Genomic DNA, 27,949 nt, shown 5'->3' on the forward strand with positions numbered 1-27,949 from the left:
CTCGATGTAATCAGTAGGTGTGGAAGCAAATGGAAAAGGTTTCCCACCGGGTGATTCAAAGACACGCGGTGTGGCATCCTGCACCACCTGCAAATCAAACATACAAACGCCCGCTTCAGCAAGCGGTCATTTTCAGGGTCACCCTTTATTTATGGCAAGGAGTTCCAGTCTCCCTCCTCATTAAAGAACAGAAAGATTGTTTCTGAAATAAATGTGTCTGGGCTTCACTTTTGAGATAGCAGAATAAAATATTTGTCCTTTGGCTTTGGAAAATCATCTCCCCCACCAAAAAAAAAAAAAAAAAAAAAAAAAAAAAAAAAAAAAGTGGAAAAACAAACCCACGGTCCTTTTTCCATGAGAAGAGAAGACCTCTAAGGCCCTGCAGCATACAGAGGTGCTATAGTATGTGACGCTGACAAGCCACTGGAAGAGACAACTAAAACTAAGTGTCCAAGGAGGGCTGACCCCACAGGCCTCAAGCCCCCCACAGGGTTCACAGTAGTCCTGCAAACCACGGAAGAACTTGGCAAAGGGAAGCACCAGGTAGTTTGGAAGGTGGGTGGAACACAGAACTGAGAAGAGGCTATGTGTAAGGGACACAGACCCATCCCCATGTCATCTGTCTACCTCAGCCCTTCGAATCATGTTTCCTCTGGATATATGAAGCTGAGAGCCCAGCCCAGGGTCCTCAGAGCACTGGAGCAATATTATTGAAAACATATTGATGAAAGTCAGCATGTTGAAGCACAGGAACCCACTGCTTGTTCCCTGCTCTGCTCCAGCTTGCCAGAAGCCAGGCTTGTATCCTCGAGGGCAGTGAGATCCGCTACAGAGGACCTGGTTAGGTGTACACCTGGTTAGGTGTCCAGAGAGGACCTGTGGAAGTTTGCACAACCCTCTGTCACCCTGTGCAGAAATCCACCCATACACAAACTTCCCCCAGGCTCCCAGATCTTCTGGTATGACTGACAACCAAGAAGACTCCAAGGTGGAATACAGAGATACGAGTGAGTGCACACACACACACATACACACACACACACACAAATTCTCACAAAGACAAACCAAACACATGGGGGGTTTCAAAGTACTGTCAGAGATACTCTGTTATCTTTAGAGCAGGTGTTGGGCAAACTATGGCCCACAGGCCAAATCCAGGCTGGTGTGTGAGCTAAGAATGGTTGTTACATTTTTGAATGATGATGGGAACAGATAAAAAATATTTTGTGTCACACAAAACTTACATTAATTCTTACTGCTGGGTTGGTGAATGGCCTTATTGGAAAGTAGCCACAGCATTCACTTATGTATTACCTAGGGCTGCTGGCACAACATAGTGGCAGAGTTAGAAAAGAGACCCTTCAGTTCACAAAGCTGAAAATGTTTACCGACTGGACCTCTACAGAAAAAGTGCCAAACCCTGTCTTAAAAAAGAAGAGAAGTTACAGTATCCATCAAACAAGAGTGGCATACACAGGGAGCTATTTTTAAAACTCACCCAGAATGAAATCAAGGTCTGGGAAGTAATAAGCATGACAACATGAATCAAAAATTCAGTGAAAGTGTTGGATATAAACTTGAGAAAACTTTAGGTCGGGGACAAGAGCGGGAGCTAAAGAGAAGAATAAGGGGAGAGGAAATTAGAATGTTGGAGAACAGTCTAAAGGGCCAATAATCCACTAATAGGAATTCCAGAAAGAACAACAACAACAAAACTACAGGTATGAAATTGCCAAAGAAACAAGATAAGAATATGTTCTGCATAATAACATGCATTTCCAGATCAAAAGGGCCACTCATTGCCCAGCACAGGGGGAAATGCCATACCCAGGCACGTCATGCTTTAAAAAAGAAAATTAGTCTTGGTGTGATAGCCACCTTTTTCCATCATGCCTTACTCTCCAGAGACAACTCTTGACTCTTCTAGCTCTTTCTTCTACTATTTATATCAGTATTTCTAGGATGTATATATTTCTTGATTTATCAATTTTAGGCATTAACTACTGGCTTTTATAGTGAAGAGTTTAGTTCATGGATCCACCCCTCCTCCCCACACCCTCCTAATGGGATTATATTGTCATTGTCCATAAAACTGATAGCATTTCCCCTTCTATGAATATAAAAATAATATTCATTCTGAGACAAGTTGCATGCTATCATTTTTGTTTCCTTTCTTGTATAACTTTTGTTTTTCCTGGACTTAATAGTTGCCTTAAGTTTTCATTTTATTTGTCTTTTTAAAGACTTATTTTTAGAAATCAAAATATAAATACTATTTAATATGGGTAATTTTGATTAAAATATCATTTTATAAAAGGAAAAAGAGGAATAGGAAGAAGGAGAAAGAGAAGAAATGGAAGGAGAGTAGAGGAGAAAGTAGGAGAGGAACAATGTATTAGAGGAACCAAATACAACATAGAACCCTTGTTTAGGTTCTAATTGGAAGAAGTCAGTTACAAAAGGAAAGAGAAAAGAAAAGAATTAGGAGAAAATGGAGGAAATTTAGCCACTATGGAACATTGCATAAGATGCAGGAATTTCTTCTTTATATTTTAGAAATAGGTGAGGTCCAGATTGGTTTTGAGTTGATCACTCTCGACCCTTGTATTTGTTTTAACTTTCATCACAAAAAGATTGAACTAATTCAGATTTTATCAATAAATTAGAAGTCCCTCCTAAACAATATTTCCCTAAAATGTAGGGATACCAGTCCTGAAAGTTGTCTTGCAGACTCCCCTTCTCTGTGCAGAGGAATGGGCTCTACCTAAATGGGTTCCTAGGCTCGGCTCCCCGCAGCCAGTGAGCATGCTCCTGCATGCAAAGGCTGCGGGCCTGGGCCTGGGCCTGGTCTAGGGGAGGTCGCCCTGACAGGCCTTCAAAGCAGGAAGATCTCGCCCATTTCACCGTCCACTGAGAATTCACAGCTCTCTAATTGTGAACCGCACATGAACCTTTTTTTGTCTTGGGAATTCACTTATGCTTGGCGAAGGCAACATCTCATTTCAAAGGAGGGAAGCGAAGACTTTAAAAGATTTAAAACCCAACTCCAAAAGCTCCGTGGACATCAAATAGCTTTTTTGAAACAAGGTTTTGATGAGTTAAGAGCAAATGAATTAGAAACACATGGATTAAATTCCCCCTTAAAATCCGCCTGGGTTTAAAAAATGAAGGGGAAGGGGGCTTGGCAAATATCCTTTCGGTTTTATCAAACCCCAAGCATTTTTAAAACAGCGTGAGATGGTTGGTGAGTCCAAAGTGCAGCTGCATTCACACAGTGCCATTAGCCAGGCGAGGGAAAGGGTCCCACTGACCAAGTCCAGAACGCCCCTCCATCCAGCAGGCCCAGGCCTCTGTTCAGATATGCTCAAAGCCACCAGCTGAGGTGCCGGAAGTGGCTCTGGTCTCTGCGCCACCCCCGCTCCCAAGGGCACGACGTGGCAGCGTTTCCACCCTGCTCTGGTCCCAGCCTGGACTGCACATCCCCCAAAGCCCCCGCGGCCATCCAAGGAGAACCAAAGTGGCTGCCACCAAAAGAAAACAGCACAGTCTGTGCCCTGGACGCGGCGTCAGACCTGGTCCAGGCTCTGGACGAACCAGCATGTGTCCTTTTAGAATGGAGATCTGGGCTCTGGAAGGCCCTCTGAGGCCAGGCACGCGCGATGGAGCTGAAACGGCAGAGTCCCGCTGCACGCTGGAGCTGAGCAGATGGTGGCTGCCGCTGAGGCCAGCTCCTGTCTTAGTACCCGTGAGCAAGCTGAGCCTGGAGAGTTAGGGACCTGCCGGGGTCACCCATCCAGACAAGAAGCAGCCTCAGTGCCCGTGCTGGTTTCAGGGTTCCTAATTCCCAGGCCACACATAGGCTGCGTCTCAAGATGTGTGTTGCACACCTCCAGGGAAGCATTCCAGAACACGGCCCAGACCCTGTGGAGGACGCCCCGGAGCGGCCCAATGAATGCACTGCCACCACATCTCCAGGGTGAATGCCAGTCCTCGGCCTGCCACATCAGCGCTGTTGGAATGGTAATGCCATTCCACCCACAGTTACTGGAGCTGCTAAGAGATGGATGTGGACAGTGGTAGAAGACAGACTTCAGCACCAGCTCCCAGCTTGACTGCTCAGAGCTGTGTGATGTTGGGCAAGCGACCTAGCCTCTCTGGGGCCCCCTCAGCTCATCTGTAAAATGCAGGCAATAGTGGCTTCCACCAGGAGGGTGGCTGGAGGGCTGGCACGAGTCTGTGCATGTGAGGCTGCGAGTGCCCACGCCGTGCTTGGTGTGCATCACTCGGATGAATGACCTCATCCCACTCATCCTCACCACCGCTCCAGTGTTATTAGTCCCATTTGTGGGATGAGAAATCCGAGGCTCCAAGAGGCTGAATGACTTGTAACCAGTAGCAAAGCCAGATGCCAGCCCTGATAGGGCTGGCCCCAGGGCCACCTCGCACCCAGGAGGCGCCTCTCCTCGGTGGTGCAGTTTGGCAAATAGGGCCAGGCTGGCTTTCACGTCAGCTCAGCCTCTCCACTCGCACTGGCACGGAGAACGGAGCCACGTGCCGACTCGATCCAGAGCCTCCGGTTTCTATGGGCTGGATGCAGGGAGGGGGTCCTGTCTCCGTGCAGTGTCCAGAGTCCTGTTCTGAGATCTAATCGCAGCTCTGCCAACCATCCGGCCAGGCGACCTTGAGCAAGGAGCCCAGTGTGGGCCGGGAAAACAAGTGACAGAAGAGGGGATGCCTGGCTTGGCAGGGCTCCCGCGTGCGTGCACTGCCCAGGAACTGTGGCTGCTCGGAACCAGGCTGCAGGCACCCCAGCCTCTTCCTCCAGAAATGGGAAACGTCTCACAACTCGAGGCTTCCGGCGTGGCCCATCCGCCACGCTTCCCAGGCGGCCAGCTCCCTGCACACCAGAACCGTCCTGACGGGGGCCCAGAAATGCAAAGGAAACCGGCTCTTTCTCCGCACACAGTTCTGGGTGTGTGTGTGCAGGGGCGTGCCTGGCGTTGGGCCGTTTTACACATCCATGAATGTGCACGGAGCTGTGTCTAGTCATGCTCTCGGCAAGACCTGACTTGGAAGGCATCACCAAGATGGGGTCACACACCGGGCTCGTGTTTTCCGCCCTGTCTGATGCAGACGAAACCTCCCTCAACCTCAGTCTTCTTGTCTGCAAAATGGAGTCCGTGATACCTGCTTCTAAAGCGCAGTACCAAGACTGTAGTTCAAGTGATCTGTGAGATATTCCCCCGCTGGGCTCTTCTCCCATCACCAACCCGGCTCCACACAGAAAGCCCAGAAAACTGCAGTTGCGAGCCATACGCGCGAGGCGAAGGGATGAGTTCATCCCGGGGCTTGCTCAGGATGCAAAGAATCGCTTCTCCATGTCAGGATCGCAAATCTATTACATTTTTAAAACCCAAAGAGGGGGCCCAGGCCCTTTGAAGCCAACGTAAATACAACTGTTTAACAGCTTATTTTAACGATCCAATGGGAACCGAGTCGTTTAAATGGATTCACGTTGCCAGCAACCTCTCTCTGCGACATGGTCTTTGTTAGAAATTGGGATTTTACTCAGCTACATGTCCTGCGGTCCCCTCGGCTTTGTTTCTTAGCGGGGTCGCCTCCCTGTGCGTTTTCTTTGGCTTCCCCGTAGAAGAGTAACAGATTCCTTTTGAAGTTTTTTATTGATGAATGAGCCGCTATAAATAACCCTCCGTGGCAGCTGCCCGATCTCTGAAGTTTACTCTGGAATAATAGTAGCGGTGGGAACGAAGGGCAATTTACGGCAGCGCGTCATGAAATGGTTTAATGGGCTTCATACTGTTTAACTTAATCTTTACAGATGTAAAAACAGAAATACAATTATTTTAACAACTATTATTACATATTGCTTTGCTAATGAAAACAAGGGCCCGGGAAGCAGAGACACTGACTCAAGTGCTCAGGGTTGGTCATAAACCTGGGAGGGGGAGCGGGCGCTGGAGCGGCAGGCCGCGGCCTGGGGACAGCTGGGAGTCGGGACCGAGACTCCCAATCGCCCTGAAAGCCTCTCCCGGCCGCCGGGCTCTGCCACACACAGCCACACACGTCATAATCATGTGGTCATCCGCAGCGAGCTTCTCTGGGCTGGTTTCAAGTGCAGCTCTGCGGTATGAATTATGGGGCCCGTGGAGAATTTCAGTTGCTGGGAAAGGCGACCACTTGCTCCTGAGGAGCCGGAGGAGCCGGAGGAGCCGTCCTGGTTCTCACACTCCCCGCTGCCCCACCCTGTTCCTGACCCATCCCCCGCGCCACAAGCCAGCGTCCAGGGAGCACCTTCTCTCCAGGGGAGGGGGCCCGGCTCTCCCAGAAACCTGTGAACACAGCGTCTGCAGCCTGGAGGTTCTCCCTGTCCCGGGGACTGCTGGAGACGGCAGAGGGAACCCGGTCGCCTCCGTGGGGTGTCCACGGCGCCCTCCTCTCCCAGTCTCAGGGAGGGCCTGGCCCCCGGCACCCTCGTTTCTCTCAGGGGCTGCAGCAGAAACCCCTCCACCCCTAACGACATGATTTTGTGCCTAGAGGGATTTCGCTTCCCCCTGCCCCTCAGTGGGGGTCTCACCACGGTGAGGAGGAGGCTGCAATTCTGAACCATTTGAGAAATGACAGAATGGGGCAAAGGAAGCCAGAACATGACGGTGGGAGTTCAGCTGGAGACTGTGGCTCGTCCCAGGGGTGAGCACAGGCCCGCCCGCCACCTCCGGGCCACCTCGCCCCATTCAGAGCTGAGTGGTGTCATCTGCTTCAACTCCCAACGAGAAATGCGCCCCTGCACATCCCCCAGAGCCGAGTGAGTAAGGGGTGGACAGTGCTCCCAGAGGAGGGCCCAGAGCAGGAGGGAGATGGCGGTGGGAGGAAGGCCCTTCCCGCCAACACTCACCCCCGGGGGGCCACGCAGATGGCCCTCACCGCCAGGGGTTCACTCCAGCAGGGGAGCCAGGCATCAAGGAAACCGGATCCGGTGAGCAGGGTTTCTTGAGGGCCTACTGTGTGGCAGGCACCATGCCAGACACCACAGAAGAAAAGGAAGCCGCCAAAATGGAACCTGTGCTTTCGCCGAGCTTCTGGAATAGCGGGTGCGCCAGCCGAAATCGGTGGCTGAGCACCTGCAAGATGCACGCGCTAAGTGCTCCAGAGAACCAGGAGCCCAGCCGGTGCCTGAGGGGCAAGCGGGCCATGCTGAGTCTGCCCTGTGGGCATCCCTCCCGGCATCTGAACCGGGCTCATCTAGATCACAATGAGCTCTAGGTGCAAAATACACACAGGATTCCAAAGACTCACTGTGCGTATGCATGATGTCTTATTGATTCTTTATATTAAATTACAGACTGAAATGATAATATTTTGGACATTTGAGGTTAAAACAAATATATTATTAAAGTTAATTCCACCTGTTTCTACTTTTCTAATGTGGCTACTAAAAATTGTTCGGTGACTCTGTCTTGGCTCTCTGGTGTACAAGAAGAGAAGACACCGTCTAGGAGGCGTCCTGGGCCCTCTTAGCTGGAAAGCCCCAGAGTTCGGGCTGGGGGTGTAACTCAGGTAGATCACCTGCCTAGGAGGTGTGAGACCTTGGGTTCAACTGCCAGCACCACGGGGAGAAAGGAGGGAGGGTGGAGGGAGGGAAAAGAGAGCCCCAGAGTCCCGAGAACGTGTCACGGGGGTGAGAAAGTGAAGAGTGTGACTCCTGCCATTGGCTCCATTCTTCTGCGTCAAGAGGTCAGAGAGATGAGATAGGGTTTCTTGGACGTCAGTATTACAGGCTGAGGGTCCCTTATCTGAAGTGCTTAGGACCAGAAGTGTTGTGCATTTTGGATTTTTTCAGGTTTTAGAATATCTGCACATGAGACATCTTGGGGATTGAGACTCAAGTCTAAACACGAAATTCACCTTTGCCTCATATGCACCTTATAGACAGCACAAAGGTGATCTCAGACAGCACTTTCAGTGAGCCTGCATTTTGACTAGGAGTGCAGCGCTGACAACTCCAGAACTCATTCCAAAACCGACCTGCTGACCTGCCACGTACCTCTAGGATAAGACACCTGACTCCCTGAGAGTGTGTGTGTGTGTGCGTGTGTATGTGTGTGGAGAGAATGGAACACCTGCCTCTTGTGGGTGGTCAAATTAAGTGAGAAAATGGACATGAAAATTGTTCTGCAAAATAAGTCTTTTTCCACTTCCTATATAGTTATTACGTCTTGTGACTTGGTAATTATATCAAAATTAAAAATTAAATAGACCTATTTCTTGATAATTTCTCTACACTGCAAGTCTGTCCACAAGTAAAATAAAAGTACTGACTTACAGAGTTCTCTGTCCCCAGTAGACTGGGTGCATTGCACAGGAAATGTAAAAAGACTTTTTGGTGATGATGATGAAAGATGATAATGATGATGGTGGTGGTGATGATGGTGATGATGATGATGGTGATGGTGGTGGTGATGGTGATGATGGTGATGATGGTGGTGATGGTGATGGTGATGATGTTGATGGTGATGGTGATGATGGTGGTGATGGTGATGATGGTGGTGATGGTGATGATGTTGATGGTGATGGTGATGATGGTGACGGTGATGGTGGTGATGGTGGTGGTGATGATGGTGATGGTGATGATTGTGATGATGGTGATGGTGATGATGATGATGGTGATGGTGATGATGGTGGTGATGGTGATGGTGATGATGTTGATGGTGATGGTGATGATGGTGGTGATGGTGATGATGGTGGTGATGGTGATGATGTTGATGGTGATGGTGATGATGGTGACGGTGATGGTGGTGATGGTGGTGGTGATGATGGTGATGGTGATGATTGTGATGATGGTGATGGTGATGATGATGATGGTGATGGTGATGATGGTGATGGTGATGATGGTGATGATGGTGATGATGGTGATGGTGATGATGGTGATGATGGTGATGGTGATGATGATGATGGTGATGATGTTGATGGTGATGGTGATGATGGTGATGATGGTGGTGATGGTGATGATGGTGATGGTGATGATGGTGATGATGGTGATGGTGATGATGGTGATGATGGTGATGGTGATGATGGTGATGGTGGTGATGGTGGTGATGACAGTGATGTGATGATGGTGATGATGGTGATGTGATGATGGTGATGATGGTGATGGTGATGGTGGTGATGATGATGATGATGGAGATAATAATGAAGGTGGTGGTGGTGGTGGCATTCGAAAACTATATCCATATGCTTACATATATGAAGGAAATACCAAATACATTGAAAATACCAGCTATATTCTCATGGAGAATGATTATTCCAAGAGATTACAGGATTACAGTTTTGCTTTTTTAAATGCTTTTCTGAATGCTACGCGTTTCTGGAGTGAAGACCTAACTTCTATAATGGGAGGAGTCTCAGTGGAAGGTAACGTTGAGGTCATGAAGAGGGCTGAGAGGCTATTTTGTCAACACCTTTCTCTATCCCTGAAATCCACTCGTGGCGTCTACACCTCACTGCAGCGACTCTCAGCTCTGGCTGGGAAATCAACAGAATTGCCTAAGGAGCTTTTAAAAACACCCACTGTGGTCCCACCACAGGTCACCTGAACCACAGCCTCTAGCAGCTAGGCAGGGAGGTCACTGGAAGCGGGGTGCGCAGAGCCACGCCCAGCGGGTGTGTCCTGGCGCAGGTGGATGCTCCCCGGAACAGGAACCCTCGGGAGAGAGCGGGAGCCCGCAGCACCCACCACGCGGTGCATGGCCTCCCCCACCGCTTGTGCTCTCAAGATGGAGCCGGCAGTGCGGACTCCAAGGCCAAAAATGTGGGAAAGTTTATTTATTTCCCCAAAACATTCCTGATTTGTAATGTGCTTTCTAAAAATGTTCCAGCTGACCAAGCCCCTGCTAAATTTAGCTGCAACATTTTAAAAGAAATGTTCTTTACACTTTATAAGGCGGGCCAGGAAATGCAAGGGTTTGAGGGAAAATCGCTCCTCCTCTGGTCCCTCTCTCCCAGGAGGGAACGGAAGCTCTCCCATCACCCACAGGAACAGCCTCCCTGCTGGGGAGAAGCGAGGAGTCCCAACCACTCAGGGCCCTGGGCTCACAGCGCCCAACAGCCAGCCCTGGAAAGCGTCTTCTGAGTGCCTGGCCACCTGGGCTGAGCCAGGAAGTACGGTGGGTTTCTGTCCTGCAGCTGGGTGTCTCAGCCACCCTCGCCCATGGCCCGCAGTCCTCTGCCACCACCACCACCACCCCTGGTCATGAGTGGCAGCTTATTTTACTTTTGGTTTTGCCTTCCAAAAGTCAGGTCATCTCCAGAGATGAGGCTGCACAGTGGGCAGATGAAATGAATCACAGCCACCGGCCAGGAGTGAGATGCGTCCAGGGACTTCTGCTGCCTGCAGAACCACAGGACGTCATGGGAGTTGCTGGTTTAGGGTTTTGTTGCAGAACTAAGAGTCTTGGATAGAAGGCTCTGTCTGTACAGTGCCAGGGCCTCTGATTTATTAGTACTTCCTCTGTGCTAGATATTTTACACACAGAATTTCACTCTGACCACCCCCAGGCAGGAAGTTTGTCCCTCCAATTTTGCCCTGTCCTACCCAGTGGATGCCGGTCTGTTAACTCTCTGCTCAGGACAGTGCCATGAGGAAGAGGTTAACGCCCGGTACTGGCCTCTCCCCACCCCGCCAGACATCAAGTCCTCAAGGACAAGATGCTGGTGACAGGGAGGCATGTCTCCACAGACCTGGAAGAGTGGCAGTAGGAGGTGGTGGCCAGTACCTGGAGGGACGTGCAAGCCCAGGTGCCTAGAGCTCCTGCTGCACAGTGGGAGACAAGAGCCGAACACTGGGGACACCAAGGGTGGGCACACCTCCTAGAAGGCGAGCGTGGCATTGGTCACATCCAAAAAGCCAGCAGCAAGGAACACCTCGCCTTAGATGCCCAATGAACTGAGACAAGGCATGGACAGTCACATGTCCCCCAGCAACCCAGCTGGTCCTTCCCTGACTGCCTGATGTGAGGGCAGAGATGTCGGGGTAGGGGCAAGACTGTGAAGGCCACGTCCAGGCCCTGTCCTGCCACCTCAGAGGACCCAGGCAGGGTCCGGAGCTGCCTCCTGCAGGAAGCTTCCAGTGGGAGAGCCGCATCCTCTTCATGCCACAAGCAGCCGTGTGCCTCCGTCTCAGCTCCTGCACAGCCACATGAGCCCAAGGGAAGGACCCTTCCCCACCCACACACCTGTCCCTTCACAGCCCGTCTGCCCCATCCGCCCCTCTAGGACCCTGTGTCGCCTGGGATCCTTCTGGCTGGCTTCCTGACAGGTGTCAGTCAGAGGCGCCAGCTTGAGGATGGAGAGTGGGCACTGCTGCGGGCTCCCTCCTGCTCTGGATCCCAAGGTGGGGCCTCCTGCAGGCCGAGGTGTGGGATGGGTGGTTCAGCAGTTCACCCCCTCGCTGGTACCTGGCGGCTCTCTGCACCCTGCCTGCACCCCCACCCCTCCCCCTGGTCTTTCCGCTGACTGGAGTGAGTTTCCGCTCTGCCACCACGTCTGTCCTCACACCTGGCAGGTAAGCAGTTGAAGCCAAAGCTTTGCCCCACCATCTCCCCTTATTCCTTTGTCCCGACTGCTGTGTCAATAAAGTCACCTGAGTTGCCTGTGTACCCCTGGATTCCCAGGCATGCCCACAGTGCAGATCCTGAGCTCAAACCCTCAAATCCATTTTTGGCCTAGGAGCCCCACATCTGATGTGCCCAGGGCCGTGAGTGTTTGGAGGCCATGTCAGGGGGCGACCCCCACCACTCAGCCCAGGCCCCACTGCTTTCTCTCTCTCTCCCCTGAGGACAGAACCCAGGGCCTCACCCGTGCCAGGAGAGGTGCTCTCCATTGGCCTCTCCAGGTCACTGTGACCCTACCTGAACCTGGCCCTGGGATCTGTGGCTAAGGACCAGCAGGGTAGAGAACTTTCCATCTGGCTCTTCAGGTTATGTTTTTAAACTTTTCCAACAAGCTCTTGCTCTTCATTCTTATAATAAACCGTGCTTGTTATAGTTTGTATTTTCTACTCTCTGAAAAGCCTTCACTTCATGAAGCAAGAATCCAGCCACTATGAAGGTGGTAGGCATAACACCATCTCTTTTGCTGGATTTTCTCACTTGCAGGTGCAGCTGACTTTGAGATGGTCCTCTGCTTCTGTGACATGGGTAACAGCCTCGTGTGGGCAGGTGGGCCCTGGGTCTCATCTGTAAAATAATCACACATGACTAATTCTTTAACCCACCCACAATACCACTGGCCACTCCATGAAATGGTGGCAACCGCAGGTGACTGCTGGTCAGAGAACAGGGTATTTCTGGAAAGGTCTAAGCAGCCTTGTCCTGGTTCTAAATTCTCCCAGGGCATGTTGGGAGCCTGGAGGCCATTAGCTTCTACAAGAGCCAGCAAACACCCAAAGCCAGACAGAGCAGGCACCTCTGCAAAGTTCTCTGTCCTCATAAAAGCTACAGAGGCCAAGTTCTCAACGTGGGTTCGTCTTCCAAGATTCTTTTATAAAGTCTTTGTTAGTTTCATTACAAGAATACAAAAAAAAAAAAAAAAAAAAAACCTGTCCCTAGCTTGAACGATTAGGAAAACAAAATTGTAGGAAAATATACAGAAAAACAAAATCTTCCCATAATCATTAGCTTGGGCTAATGTAAAAGAATGCAACGATTCTCATTTATATACAGAAACAATAGATTTCTGGGTGTTCATATCTTTAACATATACATATACAGGTAGGTCTATGTACATAGAGACACACATGCATACACATTCATATGCACAGACTATGACATGCATGTATATATATGTATACACTCTTACCATTATCCATGTGCCTTTCATGTCCTCCACTATGATCAGTGTATGAGAGAGACGGAGACATGGAGAGATACCAGGGCTCAAAGCAAAGCTCGCTTCATTCAGAGGAGAGCAGAGAAGCAAACCTCAAGACGGCGGTGTGAGAGCAGAACAGCAAGCTTGCTTCTGGCTTTCCCCAAATGGAGCTAAGATTCTCTTTTAATTAAACGTAGAGGCCATTTCTTGGTCTCACCAATCCATAATTTTGAGCCAATGATAAATATGGGCATTAGAACAACTGTTGGGGTCAATAAGGCCCAAATTCCCTCTTTTCCCTCAGTAGGAAGAAATATGTACAGAATTATATGTCACCCCACAATTCATTTCCCATAGTATTTATAAGCGTGGGCAGAGGGAGGGTTGACTAGAATTGTCTCCATGTCTGTATAAACACACAAAGTATATGCACACTCTTGCATTTCTCTGGGCCTCAAAAGTAAAGTTCATATAAGACCTCTTTGAATGATAAGTCTAAAACACAATCTTTTTCAAATAGTAGTATTAAATTATTTGAATCTTGAAAAAATAGTCATTACAAATGAGGAAAAACAAGACAGCATATCAAACAAAAAAGGAAAAAGAAAAATTAAAAACATCCAGGATAGCCCAAGGACACCACCTCCTTTCTGGTGTCCAGCTCCTTGGGGGCTGCGTCCCCCAGTCCCTCCTTAGCCTGTTGCCCCTCAGGAGCCAGAGCCCATGGCTCCCAACTGTGATCCCAGTCTCCTCTTTCCTATCACTGTTTGCTTATTTCCCCCTCATAATCCACTGAACCAGTCACGGAGAGGTTAATGTAAAAACAACTTTATTCACAGAGGCTGAGAGTTTGGGATAACAACATATCCAATGACAGCCCACCACGCTTTAAGTTCATCACAGTGAGCCCGGCTCTCACGGATGGGCCTCTCCAAGACTCTCTAAATCAAAGACACTCGGGAGCTCACCAAAGTCTTCCCGTCAGCCTGGGCAGAACCCTGTCCTGGAGTACTCGTGGGTCAGCAGTGCGTGGTGGCTAAGAATAGATTTTCAGAAAGCCAACTCTGTATCTGCCAGTTCTCAGTTCGTTACGCCTGCCCAAGCATCCTTTGAACACATGGGCCAGGGAGCCCTCTTGATTGAAAGTCCATAATCATTTTTATACAAGTCCTGGGAAACATCTTCAAAAGTTATTTTGAAGCCCTCTCTCAGTTCACTTCCAAGAACTCATGGCTTTTTGTACCTTTCTTACACCAGATAAAACACAAGTTCCTTGGAGGTTCAGGAAATCAAGTTTCAGAACCCACAAGGTGGCCCACGTGGAGATGGGAGGCTGTGAGTCTGGGAGTAGCCCCCCAGGTTCAAGCTCACCCGGTCTGTGCTGCAGACCCAGCGGCCCACCAGACTTCCAATCCCCTCTTTAAGGTGTTTATTCAAAGTCAGCCTCCTGGCCTGCCTGGCAGGGGCTTGCAGAGGTAGGGGCATCTGGTCCCAGACTGGGAGTGTCCCAGAGAACTCTCACCAGGCTTCACTGTGTTCTTCCTGGGCCAGACCCTTCCTCAGACACCAGCAAATTTTCTTGCTCTTCCCAAATTAACCCATCTCTCCCTCAATCAGTTTTGTTGGCTTCACTCAGTTTTTTGGATTAAATGTAGTCGTTCATTACATGATTCTGAAAAATGCAGCAAAAACCAAACTCAGATCTTGAAAAACTATGGAAACAAAAAAATTCGATGTTGTCTCAGGCATACTCCACCCTCCACACCCTCCCCCTGTCGCTTGAAATCTTTCAATCCCTTAAAAACAAAAGCAAAAGCACAGCAGCTACTCTGAATCATAGATCCAGCAGAAAATGCCTACTAAGGAGTATTCCACTAGGTACAGAACACCTCACCACCCAGGCCACGCCTCTATAAAAGCTGTTTGCTGTGATAGTGGGAAGAGTCAAGTGTTTAGGCAAAGAATAAAGCATGTTCCTTTTACTGTCTAGAAGGAAATTAAGAGAAAATTTCTCTATTTAAAATAAAAGTATTACTGCTCTCTGGGGTTGCTTAGCTTCCACCTTAACCTTGGTCATAAATGCTAACCAGGCCTCCATTTCCAACATAACCCCAGAGAACCGGGGTCACCCTTGAACCCCGAACTGGACTTTTGGGACAAATGCATCTGAGATCTGTCCCCGCCACACACACACACCTCAGCTCAAAGTCAAAACCCAGGCCACACAAGGCATGGAGGCTGAAATGATAATACTTAGATCCAAAGACCACTGTCTGTTGGTCCCGCCTTGAGGGGGCCAGCAGCGTTCTCCCCTGCCTAGCAGCCCAGCGCCTGCCATGGGCAGCAGAGGTTCAAGGCATTAGGTCTTCAAGGCATTAGGTCGAGGAATTCTCCTGGAAAGGGTCTGATCAAAACCCCCACAGGGACCAATCCTTTGACTCTCCAAAGCAAATTCCTGTTGCTGGGTAAATCCACTTCGGAGGAGGCCGGCAAACGTGCTCACCTGCGCACAGAGGTTGGTAAGGCTGCCCAGAACCCAAGCAAAGATCCTTTGAAAAAGAACGTGCCTCTTTTCCCCGCCGGTGGGACCCTGGCTGGTGACTCAGAGGAGACTCCAACCAGGGCAGAGGAAAGAACGGCGCCACTGTTTGCTTTACTGGAAGTGAAGCACAGCATCAGGGAGCTGCAGAGGGAAATAGGAGAGGAAAGGGATCCCCAGCTGGTAAAAGCCGCCCTGGACGTGCGGGTCGAGCATCAGGGAGGCGTTGAAAGGTGGACGGAGACTGGAGGAGGCGGCCAGAAGGGAGGCGCCCAGGTCGCCGGCCGGCCCTGGCTTGGCGTCCCCGAGGCCCTCACCCCCGCCAGCGGGTGTCTGGCCCTGCCTCTCCGCCAGGATGCTGTCGATGCTGAAACTCTTGGACTTGGAGCTTTTCGGAGAGTTGCGGGAGGCGGGCCGCGGAGGAGACCCGGGGCCATCCAGTGTGCGCGCTGGCTGGCCGACCGCCGTAGCCACTGAGCCCTGGACAGCGTCGCCTGCGTCCTGGTCCGGGGACTCAGGGCCCAGCCAGTGGAGTGACGCCTGCGGAGAAGAGCCTTCCCCGAGGGGCGAGGGGCGCGTGGGGGTCCCAGGGCGGGGACGCGCTGCCTCGTTCTCCGCCTGGGGCCGCGCCTCTGAGCGGCGCTCCTGCAGCTCAGCACGAGCCCGCTTGGCCTCCGGGGCCCCGGCGCCGGGTTTGGGCTTCCTCTTCCGGCGCCGGTAGTTGCCATTCTCGAACATATCCAAGCAGCGAGGGTCCAGCGTCCAGTAGCTGCCCTTGCCCGGCCGCCCTTTCTCGCGGGGCACCTTGACAAAGCAGTCGTTGAGCGAGAGGTTGTGGCGGATGCTGTTCTGCCAGCCCTGCCGGTTGTCGTGGTAGAAGGGGAAGCGGTCCATGATGAACTGGTAGATGCCGTTGAGCGTGACCCTCTGCTCGGGCGCGTCCTGGATCGCCATGGCTATGAGCGCGATGTAGCTGTACGGTGGCTTCTGCGGGGGCTCCGCTCGGCCCGAGGCGGCCAGAGCAGCCGCGGGGGCGAAGGCCAGAGGCAGCCCGGGTCTCTCCGGGCCGTACAGATAGAGCATGGGCGAGGCGGCCAGAGCAGGCAGCCGGGAACTGAAGAGGTGACTCATGGCGAGCCAGAGCCGGCGCTGCGCTCCGGCTCCCGGTAGGCAGGCGACCCCGGAGACTCAAGGACTGCGCCCTGCGCCACAAGGGCCCTCCAGGGGAGTCTGCCTCGCGTCTGCCCTCCGCTCTGCCGCTCTCCCTGGCTGCTCCGCGCTCTGTCCCTTCTTCATGGCTTTAAAAATGTTAAATAATTGTTGTAAGTTTGCTATTATATGTTGACTTAGCGCTGGAAAATAAATTGTCTATGATAAACAGTCGTTGTGTTCTCAGCCCACCCACATTAATTAAAATTTCATTGCTGAAAAACTCCAAGCTTTTCCCTCCACGTGTCTTTTTGATACCAGCCAATCGGTTTCGGGGCTATTCCTTCATTTGTTTATAGAATTAGTCTGTTGATAAGTCCGCCCACCCAAGTTGAATCAAGCTGTGTTTATTTGGAAAAATTTCCGGGCACCCAATATATAAACGCACTGATCTGATGTTTGAAATATCACGTCCACCCCTTGACGCTGTAAGCACACACAGTCAGTGAGGCAGGATGTGGACAGGGTGGCTCGAAGCCGGGTCTGCTGGGCTAGGAAGGCAGGATGGGCTGGGGGTGGGGAAGCATCAGGGTGAGTTTTACTGTTGGTCTGGGGGTGCCCCATAACCTGGAGCCTCCCCCAAAAGGCCCCGTCTTCTTCCAGGCCTAATAGGAGATGTAGGAAAGCAAAGTGCTTTCTGAGGTCCTTGACCAAAACCTTTTTTGGAGGTAGGGTCCCTGTAAGAGGCTTGGTGTCTGAAGAGGGGTGCAGCACTCACTGGAGAGATGCGGGGCACACCCTGTGGGAGGTTGCATTCTCCAGGTGCTGAGTAACACCCCCCACAAGTGGAGCGGACCCCAGGAGCCAGCCTGTCTTTGAAGGAAGGCAGAAGATTAGAGAGCTGAAGATGGAACAAGGATACTTGGTCCATAGCTCCAGTTGAGGAAGATGTCAAAGTAACACCATTTGGAGGGTTGGGGGCAACACTAAGGTCTTTCTGATGTGGCTACGATTGCAAGCAAGGAACATCAGAAAGGGGAACTTGGCAGCTGGCAGGCGGGCTGGTATTTGTGGATGCGGGTCTTTTGCTTTATATCCTGTGCTTTCCTGTTTATAACAAGGAGGGGGGTTATAACAACTTTACAAGTGCATGCAGCTGGCCCGTGATTACATTAAACATTTGGGAAGCCTGCTTGCTCTCCCCCCACCCCCACCCTGGGGTGTAAGCAGCCCCTCTTCTGTCTCATTTTACATTTAGCCACGTCACACTTTGATTCAAAGATCCTGAATGATACCAATTCCAAAGGAGTCATCTCTTGACCACTCCAAGGTAGGGGTGGGGGCATGTAGCGTGACCAAGTCCTGTTTGTGATCTCCTGAGTATTCTTTTAAGGGAAGAAGAAAACACTGGGGATAACTGAATTAGCGTTTCATTGAGTAAACCGCGGGCGGTGCCAAAGAGAAAAGGGAGGGTGAGGACGGCAGGTGGGCGTAGGAAAGGCCACCCGCACGCACCACCCGAGGGGGTGCGGCACTTTCTCGCACTAATGTGGGAGAAAGGTCCGTCGCTGCTGCTGTCACGAAGACACATCAAGCTGGGGGCTGGTGGCCAGCGTTCAGATAGCCTTTGTACACGGAAGAGCAGGAGCGCATCCCACTCCGCGCGAAGAGGAACCTGAAAGGTAACCCACGTGTTTGGGGGTTTCCGGTTACCAGATGCGTGGTGTACCAAGACTGCACAGAAGTCGGTAAGTTTGAAATACCAAAAGAAAGTCGGCAGCCAGGGTCGGAAAATTCAGTTTAGCTGCAGGCCCCAACTGAGGACGCCAGCCCAGACCCCGGACTCCGCCAGGGCTCCCTCGAGGGCGCAGCGTTTCTAACGTGGTCCTAGCTGCCCGGCAGGCCTAAGTCCTGGGGGCGACCCTCTAGACAAGAGAGGGCAGAGCGTAGTCCTCTCGGGATCACTTCTCTCGCCGCTGCACCTTTCAATCCTTGGGTGAGAAAAGACCCTCAGTGTGCGCACCTCTGCAAGCTTGGGTCACCCAGCTTCTCCAGATGAGCGCGATCCCCGTAAGCCCAAGTATGGATGAACCCAGCTCCCGGGTTCCCCTTTTGCGCGGCTCCAACAGACCCAGACCAAGAGACAAACCCCCTCCCTCACCTCTGCACCTCGCAGTCCCTCCCGGAGCTCCCCCGGCACCCGAAGTCCAGCACGCACGTTCCTGATTCTCTCGAAATGCGCGCCGTCCAGGCGCGTCTTCCAAACTCTCAGGCAAACCCGAGCTTGAATCCGTGCACTAATAAACACCGCCCCGTTTGGGCACAGGCCGAACGCGGGCGGAGATACTCACGGCCGGTGGGCGGGGCACTGATAGTAAAGAGGAGGAAATAAATAAATAAATAAAAACCACCACCCTGCTGTCGCGGTTGCAGTCGCACGCCCAGCCCCGCGCACTTCGAGAGGTCTGCAAAGCCTCGGAGAGATTCCAGGTTCCAGCGGTGAACCCCGGCGTCGTGCCCCAGCCCGACTCCAGCGCCAGCGCGGGCATAAATTCTGGGCTCCCAGGTAAAGAGTTTGTAACTTGAGCCCAGGTGGGGCTGCTGCTGGGGCGAAGCTGGCTCTGGGGCACATTTCCACATTTCCGGGGACTGCAAGACATAAGGTTCCAGCGCTCAAGAGCGGATGCGCCCTCGTGCGGAAGCTCTGTTGGCTGAGGACGGAGCCCGAGCGGAGGCCAGTGGGGGACAGCCAGTGTGGGAGACAGCGGGGAGGGGTGGGGGTGGGGACAGAGGAGAGGGTGTCCCAGAGAGCCAGGCGGGGACACTGAAAATTCCTTACAGGTTCATAAGTCTTCAGATCCCAGCCAAGCGCGTCATCTCCAAGTCAATTGGTGAGAGCCACCTCCCTCCCAGCCTGGAGGAAACCCGGAGACGTCCAGCCGGCCCGGATGCCGCGGGAAGACTTGATCTTCCGACTCGCTAGCTAGCAGAAATTGAGGGCAGTCGCACCGTTCCCAGTCCCCAGACCGAGCGGAAGTGCGCTCCTCAGGGAGGCTGGTTGGAGCCCAGGCACTGAGGAGGGAAAGAGGCCTTGGAAAGAGTGGTGGGGAGACAGGGGCTCCTCCCGCTGCCCCTCATGCACCCTTCCTCTGCTCAGCCCAGAGTAAAAGGAAGACATTCGAGTTAAGGGTCATCTGCCTCATCTTTCCAAATATCCACATCCATCCTCTTCTACATGTGAAGCCACTTGACTACATATTAGATATGTTGATATTGTATAATCACAACAATGACATGTATATGATTCCACCATATGTTCAGTGTGCTTGAGAAGAGTGGGAAGACACAGACCCGGCCCACTCACCTTTCTGTGGGCAAAGATGACAACAGTGCCAATCACTAACGTCGGAGGGCGCCCCGAGCCGGCATCGTTCTAGCTGCACCCCCACAGCAACAATCAGAAGTAGAAGTTTTGTAATGCCTCGTTTGCAGACCAGGAACCTGAGAACCAGCACGCTAACTCGCCTTGGGTCCCTCATGAGGAGGTGCTCCAGAGATAGAAAAGCAACCTTATTATAACAGTCACACACCCAGACACTCGGGGCTGTGGGAGTTCCCTCCTGAACCCTCTTGGCATCTCTGAGTGATGGGTGTTAAGAATTCATCCATTTTACAGATGACAAAACCGAGGTTGAACACAACACCCCAGTGCTGGTGAACACCACAACAGGGATCAGAACCCACATGGTTGCCCCCCAACGTGGTGCTCTGGGGTCTGGTCCCATGAGGAACTGAGAAAGATTCTCTGGAGGAGACACCCAGCAGGGCCTCCATAAAGGAGAGGGTGCCACACCCAAGAGCTGGGAACCTGGAGAAGCCCAGAGTCCTTCTTACAAGCCCAGGAGACCCTCTCTCCCCTCCCCTCCCACAGACTCCGAGCTGGGCCACAGGGTCTGCTGTCCTTCTCTTGGTGGTGGGTATGGGGGCAATGGGCCTGGGACCAGGATGGGAAGGTAATGGCAACCCTGCTGGGTCCACAGGATGCTCAGTCAGGCAGAGGGCAGAGCATCCTGAATGACCACATGCTTACAGCTCACCTCGTTCCCAGGAATGAAAGGCTCAGAATGAGCTGCTGAGGTGCCACCCCGCGCAAGCACAGCAGTAGACACAAGCCACAGAGACCAAAGAACCCTTTCCGTTCTGTTCTCCAGGAAAATCCCATAGCTGAGTGGGTCCTTCCTTACTACACACAGTGCACTGTATGTTCCTTAATCCTCACAGCAATCCTATTTGACCATTCTATTCTTTTTTTTTTTTTTTTTTTTTTTTTCTTCCAGTGGAGAAACTGGCCAAGAGAGCTTCAGGTAATGGGGCCAGGTCACATGAGCCCTCTACTAGCCTGTTTGTAAGGACCTGAGTCGGTGCATCCACATTTGGTTTAGGAAGAGTCCAGGAGGAGCTGGGCCCAGGGGCACCTGCCTGTAATCCCAGCAACTGGGGAGGCTGAGGCAGGAGGATTGTAAGTTGCAGACCAGCCTGGGTGATTTAGCAAGGCCCTGTCTCAAAAAAAAAATAAAAAATAAAAAGGGATTGGGGATGTAGCTCAATGATAGAGTGCCCTGGGTTCATTTCCCCAGCACTACAAAGAAAGAAAGAACCCAAAGGAAGGAAGGAAGGAAGGCAGGCTGCCCTGGGAAGGCCGCCTAGACGATAACATGAAGCTGGGTGAGAAATAAGGCCAGAGGGCCACCAGGAGAGGAACAGCACAGGGCAGAACCAGGGCCCTCCGAAGGGGCCTCTCTGGTCATCTGACCTCCCAGCCTGGGTGGCATGAGCCTGGGGTTCTTGGGACTAAGCTGCATCCCAGAGAGGGCGCGGAGCCTGCTTTCCAGCTCCATTCTCTTGAAGGCACCAGGATGCCAGCTCTCTTCTCAGCCTGCCCACTCCGTTCCAGCTCTTCACACGCTCACAGCCCTGGGATGAAGTGCCCAGCAAGCCTGACATCTGGAGAAACCACAGCACCCAAAGTGTCATCCGCAAAAATCACCCTACGCAAGACACCCTGCTCTCCTTTGCTGCAGAGAGGGACTGTTGAAAAACTGAGGGGAGGCCTGGCAGGAGTCAAAGGTGGGTGGCGTCTTCCCAGGCACAGGAGCCTGTCCCCGAACAGGGACCGGTGACTGCCAACCTTCCAAATCCTGAAACATTCCACCCCCTCCTTGCATGCCTCTGTCAAAAAGCAAACATTTCAAACGCCTTGGAGAGCTGAGGCCATGCAAAAAGAGGCAGGCAGGGAACGCATCTCAAAGTTTGGGAAAGCATTTCAAATATGTGGTGTAAGAAAGCATCCTGGAGGGAGGGCAGCCCCAGCGGCTCCAGCCCAGCCTGTCCCTCACCTGGAGCTGAGGCACTGGGCCTTAGTGTCACTAGCAAGCTGCACCTAAGGTGTGGAACATCAGACCCACATCTGCTCCACGGCACGTGAGACAGGGGTGGACAGTGGCAGATGCCCATGCGGGACAGGGTCCCTGAGGGCTGGGTGCAGGACTCAAGGTCACAGTGCCTTCCGACTTTGGTTCTCCTGAAGTGTGTCTTTCCTCTGTGTTCCATCTCCATCCATCTCAGCTCTGGGTAACAATGAGTTTCCATCAGCCAGTCCTACCCAACAGCCCCCTCCCCCCTGTTTGGATTTGGAGCCAGGATGAGGAGCCCGTGATAGCTATCCAACTGGCTCCTTCTCGGGAGGGAGCTGCAAACGGCCTCCTGGCTTTGGGGCTGTGCAGGACTCTCTGCCAGTGATGCAGTGATGTCAGTGACCCCCCACCCCCAGCAGTGGCGGGATAAAGGGGAGGAGAAGACCCTGGAAGATTTATGAGCCGAACGCTGAAGTTCCCAGGACCCTTCCCTTTCTTCTTGTAATTTCTGATCTTCATTTCTCATGAGTAGGGGGAGGGTAGCCGGATAAGAGAGGGTTCATCACAAAGGCCTTGGCCGTGCCAGGTGGAAGGGGCAGGTTTGTGTTGGTAGCCTGTGCCAGGGAGGTACAGAGGTTCCTTCTTGCAGATGTGGTCTTGGGATTTCCAGTCCAAGGAGTGAGCAATTCAGGAGGCAAGTCACTGCAGAATCGTCACCTTCGGGGGCAAGTCACTGGAGCCAGAGCAGTGAGGTCCACCAGGCTGCAGATCCACTGCAGTTCTGGAAGAGGCCAGGCGGGGCATGACACTGGCGGTCCCTTTCTGAGGACTAGGAGGTGGTCTGTGGTCTCAGTCCTCCATGAAGCACGTGGTAGATGTGCTTGGTGGCCTGCAGAGCCCACCCAGCCCCAGAGTCAGGCCGGTGAGGCCAGGCGTCAGACGCTTCCTTCCGGACCTCCCCCCCTTTTTCTAGAAGGTCCTGTACTTCCCAAGGACAGTGAGGCCTAAGAGAGAGGCAGCCAGTTGGTATGTGAATCAAAGACAGCCTGCGTCTGACGCCCAGGTCCTTTCCCAGGTCCTCTCGGGCCAGGTAGCAGACTCTTGGGGTGGCTGCGAATACCTGCGAGCCAGCGGGGCAGCGCTTTAGGCAGCTGTGCTCAGCATCGTGCTGCGGGCTCCTCCGCTGGGCAGGAGGGAGGCTGCTAACCCGAGGCCTTAGGTCCGCGCAGGAGCTGCCGAGCTTGGAGCGCAGCGTGCAACACGCAGCAGACGGGACCAGGCTTCTACACGGCCCACTTGGTTCAAGACTTCCGGAGAGAGTCACGGAGTGCCCTGGCCGACACCTCCCCGGCCCGGTTCTCCACTATCCCGCCTCCGGAGGTCCGAGTAAAGCCCCAGACATGACCGTCCCACGCAGCCCACCGTCCCAGAGGAATGGAAGGACCCATCACAGTGGCTGAACGAGGCTGGGGAGCAGCCTCCTCCAGCTACCCACTTGCAGCTGAGACTTCTTTAAGAAGCTTTCCTAAAGGCGCAAAAGCCCAGCTCGGTCAGGTGGCAACTCGCGCGGTTTCTCCCACACTCCATCCACTTCTCTCCTTCATTTTCCATGTGTCGCTCAGGTCTCGTCATCCACAGGGCAGCAAGCGTTCCAAACCTTAAGACAGGGTAAGCTTCCAGGGAGGCCTTTTTGGAACATCTGGAGGAGAACTCAACTCACTCTGGGTCCAGAGCAGTCCTCTTGGGCCAGTGGCAGGAAGAGAGCAGAAGCAAAATGAAACCAGACTGGCTGGCCCGAGCCAGGGGCTCAGGCCACCTGGTTCTGCCACTAGGAGAGGACCCTCTTCCTTAGTTACCTCCTCCTGTTCCCTGAACTCAAGCATGACTGGCCTAGGGGCCTACCCAAGTCAAGTTCCCAGTCCGCACCTATGGAAAGAACCAATGCGCAGGCTTTAAGCCTTAACCAGGGGCCACCTCTGCAGCCCAGATTGAAAGAATCTGTGCTGCACATGTGGGGGAGATTACTGTGCTTCAGACTTCCCCGAACTCTATTCTAACGTGGCACAGAGGCAAAAGGCCATTTTGAAAACACAACGACACCCAGGTTACGATGGTCAGTAGTCGGCACTGCACCAAGCAAAGCCACCGTAAGCAAAATCTCCCGTCCCCTGGAATGTTAAATTCACAAAGAGCTTTGCCAGGGCAAAGTACAGCTCACCTGCTGGGTGGGAACTGCTGAAGCTGGGGTCCCAAAACTCACACGCAGAGGCCAGCAGGGGAGTCGTAGATCCCAGGAAAACAGATAAGAAAGACATTCCCCAGCCACATTTCACAAAGGCTATACTGCTATCGAAAATTAAAAAATGAAACACCAAAATTGGAAAGAGTAATGATCTCCTTATTATTTAACATCCTGAAGAAATTGATTAAAATTTAGAACTCTAAAAGCATCAATTTATTTTCAGAGGGCAGTGAGTTTTGAAATTTATTCACTGCAATAGGGTAAAGATTTAGAAATCAAATAGGGAAGTAAATTGGTTTGAAATCCACCTCTAAGCTGGCCACTAAGGCAGGAAAAAGTAAATGCTAGAGAATCAGTCCCCTTCGGACCCTTGCTGACCCAGTCCACATTCTTCTTTGGAAAACCACGGAAGTGAGCGAAAGAAGCCCGCATTTTAGGAAATCAAGGGAAAGAAGGCAGGACTCACCCTGGCTTACAGTTAGCAAACGGGTAGTGTTTATCCTCCTTTGCCTCCTAAATTGGGGACAGCTGGACATTGAAAAGGAATGGCACTGTTTTGTTTTGACAATCGGCACTTTTTTCTGCGTATAGCAGAATGCATTGCAGCAACTGACCAGCTCAGGGTCCCTCAGGAAGCCCTGTGCAAGGGGGACTGTTCTCAGATTGGCTCAAGGAAAAAAAAAAAAAAAACTATTTTGGGACGTTTTAATTAATGGAAAGACTTCTCTGTCACTAAATAAGACAGTAGGGGAGTGCTCCCACTCTCCTCCGATCATACATATGTGCCTACATACACAGCCACCTGTGTAGTAAAAATAGTCAGAAAAGGTGAGTTTGGAAACACACCTTGATTTTTTTTTTTTAATATAAGAACACAAACACATTGTCCGAACTTTGGGCAAAAAAACAGCATGGGTTTATTTTAAGGTAAATACAACAATTAAGACCACATAAGACAAACACCGATGAAGTTAAAATTTTTAAGATTTTTCTTTTAGGAATATGGAGGGTGGAATCTACTATACAAAACCATCACACTTTGTAAATAAAAAGTATCAGATACTTGACTTCTTTATCCACTGACAAAAAAAAATAAATTATTTTCTTGTTTTGTAAAAGACCTACAACAGGGGAAAGAATTATATTTCATAATTGTACAGGGGGAAAAATCCCACAGAGCTTTCTTGAATTCAATTTGGTAGAAATGGTTGGGCAAGATGAAAAATTATCCAGTGAACTCAACTTTAAATATTATATTAATGGCTCTGAACAACAACAACATAGCCTGATTACAAATCCACACATTTGTACAGCACAGTTAGAGAAATTTAAAATTATACACAGCACATACGTTATCTATAGAGACTCCCGGACCCCTATGGGGCTTTCTATAGAAAGTCATTAATGGGTCGCTATGGGATTTTGGTCCATAACTTAAATCTTTGAAACCCCATGTGGAGAAGAGCACAGCGTCCTGGTAGGGGAGGGGGATTTAAAAATCAGTATTCATCTCGCTGGGCTGCATCCCTTTAGAGGGACTTCCTGGGATCTCAGAAACGGGGCGGCGGACTAAAGTTACCTGCACAGCTTCAGACGGCTGGAGGCGGGCGCACGAGCTCTCTGCTCCCGGGTCTGAGAAAGAGTCGGTGGACATGTTTTGTTTCTTTGTGTCTGTCTCTGCAGCCTTCGAAGTCTGACAGGATCGCGCCTGGAGGCGAGGCCCGGAGCAGGGAAATGCTGGGGCGGGTCAGTATTTCGTGCAGTCGTAGGAATATGGGGTTGCGTGGCGGTAGAGGGACGGCGTGGCTCTGTAGGGCAGTTGACAGCTCGCATTGCTCACCTGGGACTCCCCGAGGGTCGAATTTTCAATTCCCAGCCGATGGGAGTTGAACATCTCCCGGACGTTGGGGAAAGTCTGCTGCTGGGCCGCGAACGTATGACCGGAGAGGTGGTTTAGGTCCCCGCTGTGGTTGAGATACCACGAAGCCGCCGGGGCCGCTGCGGACCCGGGCTGCGGCGCCGGCTGGGGCTGCGGAGCGGGTGGGGGCGGTGGTGCCTGCGGGTGGTGGTGACCGTGATGCTGGTGGTGGTGGCCCGCAGCAGCGAGCGCGCCCTCCTGGCCAGCTGCGAGGTTGAGGGCGCTCAGCGGTGATGCGGGGCCGCTCGGGTGGTCCGAGAGGGCCTCGTCCAGGGCGGACGGGACGCACATGTGAGCGGGTCGCTCGGCCCCAGTGTACAGGCTCATGGCGCGCATGCTGCACTGGTAGCCCCCCGCGCCCCCGGCCTCCAGGCCCTGCGCGCACGGCTGACCATAGGCGGCAGGCGGCGCGGCAGCGTAGGGCAGCGCCAGCGGCGGCACCACCAGGCCCGCGCGCCCGGCCGCGGGGCTCAGTTCGCCGCCCGGCGGCGACGTTCGCAGCGTCATGATGTTCTCCACGCTAAAGCCGGGCAACCCGTTGGGCGCCGCTGCGTGGTGCTCCGGCAGCGAGCCGTCGGGAGAGCCCGCCGGCGTGGAGGCCGCGCTGCGCGGGCTGCCCTGGAGCGCGCTCTCGGGGCTCAGCGTCTCCACCTTGGTGATGACCGGCAGCGCCGGCGATGCCGCCTCGCTCTTGATCACCACTTTCTTCTCGGCCTCCTTGGGGGCGTCCGCTAGGGGGGGCCCGGCCGGGGCGCCCTTGGACGCCGGCGGGGGCGGCTCCTTGAGGTGGGCCCGCTCCTCCTTTTCCTTGGGCACGTCCTTCTTTTTGAAGCGCCGCCGGCGCCGCAGGAAGCTGCCGTTTTCGAACATATTGTAGGAGTCAGGGTCCAGCGTCCAGTAGCTGCCCTTGCCAGGTTTCTTGTCGTCGCGGGGCACCTTGACGAAGCACTCGTTGAGCGAGAGGTTGTGGCGGATACTGTTCTGCCAGCCCTGCTTATTTTCTCTGTAGAAGGGGAAGCGGTCCATGATGAACTGGTAGATGCCGTTCAGGGTGATCTTCTTCTCTGGCGCGTTCTGGATCGCCATGGTTATGAGAGCGATGTAGCTGTAGGGCGGCTTTACCAGGTCCTTGGGCGCCGCGGGCGGGTGGTGGTGGTAGGGCGCGTAGGAGCGGCCCATGCCCGCGCCGTACTGCTCCGGGTGACCTGAGTAGACGCCCATGGGGCTGGCCATGCCGCCGTAGCTGCCCGCCGCCCGGTAGTAATTCTGCTCGCTCAAGTAGGGCGCCACTCCCAGGGCGTTGGGGTCGGTCACCGAGTAGCGCGCCTGCATGCTGCGTCCGAGACAGATCGCCACCGCCTGCACGCACGGACTGCGGCCGGGGGAGCGAGGAAGGCCTGGAGAGTGAGAGCGAGGCGCGCGAGAGGAAAGAGCCGGTAGGGACAGCCCCGGCGGAGCGAAGCCTCGGGACGAGGTGGAGGAGGCGCCGGCGCTCGGGCTGAGGAGGAGCGCTCGAGTTCAGCGGACTGGGCGGGTCAGCATCCTGGAGGGCGCGCCCTGGGCGACCGCAGCTCCGGCCCTGCTCGCCCGCGCGCTCTCGAGGCCCGGAGTGTGGCAGCCCCGCAGGCGGCTGGTCGCAGCGGAGACGCCACGCGCTCAGTGGACCAAGAGTGGCCCCTGGTCCGCGCAAGGAGGGAGAAAGCGACTCTCCAAGTCCCCCAGCAAATCGGCAGCCCTGAGGGTCAGCGAGCCGGGGTCCAGAATGGTTACCCTGCGGAGCCCGGAAAGCGAGGCAAAGTCCC

The 27,949-nt window shown here is 52.9% G+C and overlaps 2 protein-coding genes across 2 annotated transcripts; both read right to left on the reverse strand.

The window, feature by feature from the left end:
• Foxc2 (forkhead box C2) lies at nt 1–27,860 on the reverse strand. Its single transcript, XM_047529722.1, has 2 exons — nt 25,809–27,860; nt 1–87 (listed from the first exon to the last, which is right to left on the reverse strand). Exon 1 carries the CDS (start codon nt 27,477–27,479, stop codon nt 25,977–25,979), a length of 1,503 nt encoding a protein of 500 aa, XP_047385678.1. The 5' UTR covers nt 27,480–27,860; the 3' UTR covers nt 1–87; nt 25,809–25,976.
• Foxl1 (forkhead box L1) lies at nt 13,713–16,778 on the reverse strand. The gene has a single exon (XM_047529747.1). The coding sequence runs from the start codon at nt 16,553–16,555 to the stop codon at nt 15,539–15,541; it is 1,017 nt and encodes a 338-aa protein (XP_047385703.1). The 5' UTR covers nt 16,556–16,778; the 3' UTR covers nt 13,713–15,538.
• Nucleotides 27,861–27,949: the final 89 nt, after the last annotated feature.

The sequence above is a fragment of the Sciurus carolinensis genome, chromosome 16, assembly GCF_902686445.1.
Source record: "Sciurus carolinensis chromosome 16, mSciCar1.2, whole genome shotgun sequence".
Lineage (NCBI taxonomy): Eukaryota > Metazoa > Chordata > Mammalia > Rodentia > Sciuridae > Sciurus > Sciurus carolinensis.

What these genes read in the sequence shown, in the direction of transcription:
- Foxl1 (XM_047529747.1), bottom strand. Translation starts at nt 16,555, where the DNA reads ATGAGTCACCTCTTCAGTTCCCGGCTGCCTGCTCTGGCCGCCTCGCCC.
- Foxc2 (XM_047529722.1), bottom strand. Translation starts at nt 27,479, where the DNA reads ATGCAGGCGCGCTACTCGGTGACCGACCCCAACGCCCTGGGAGTGGCG.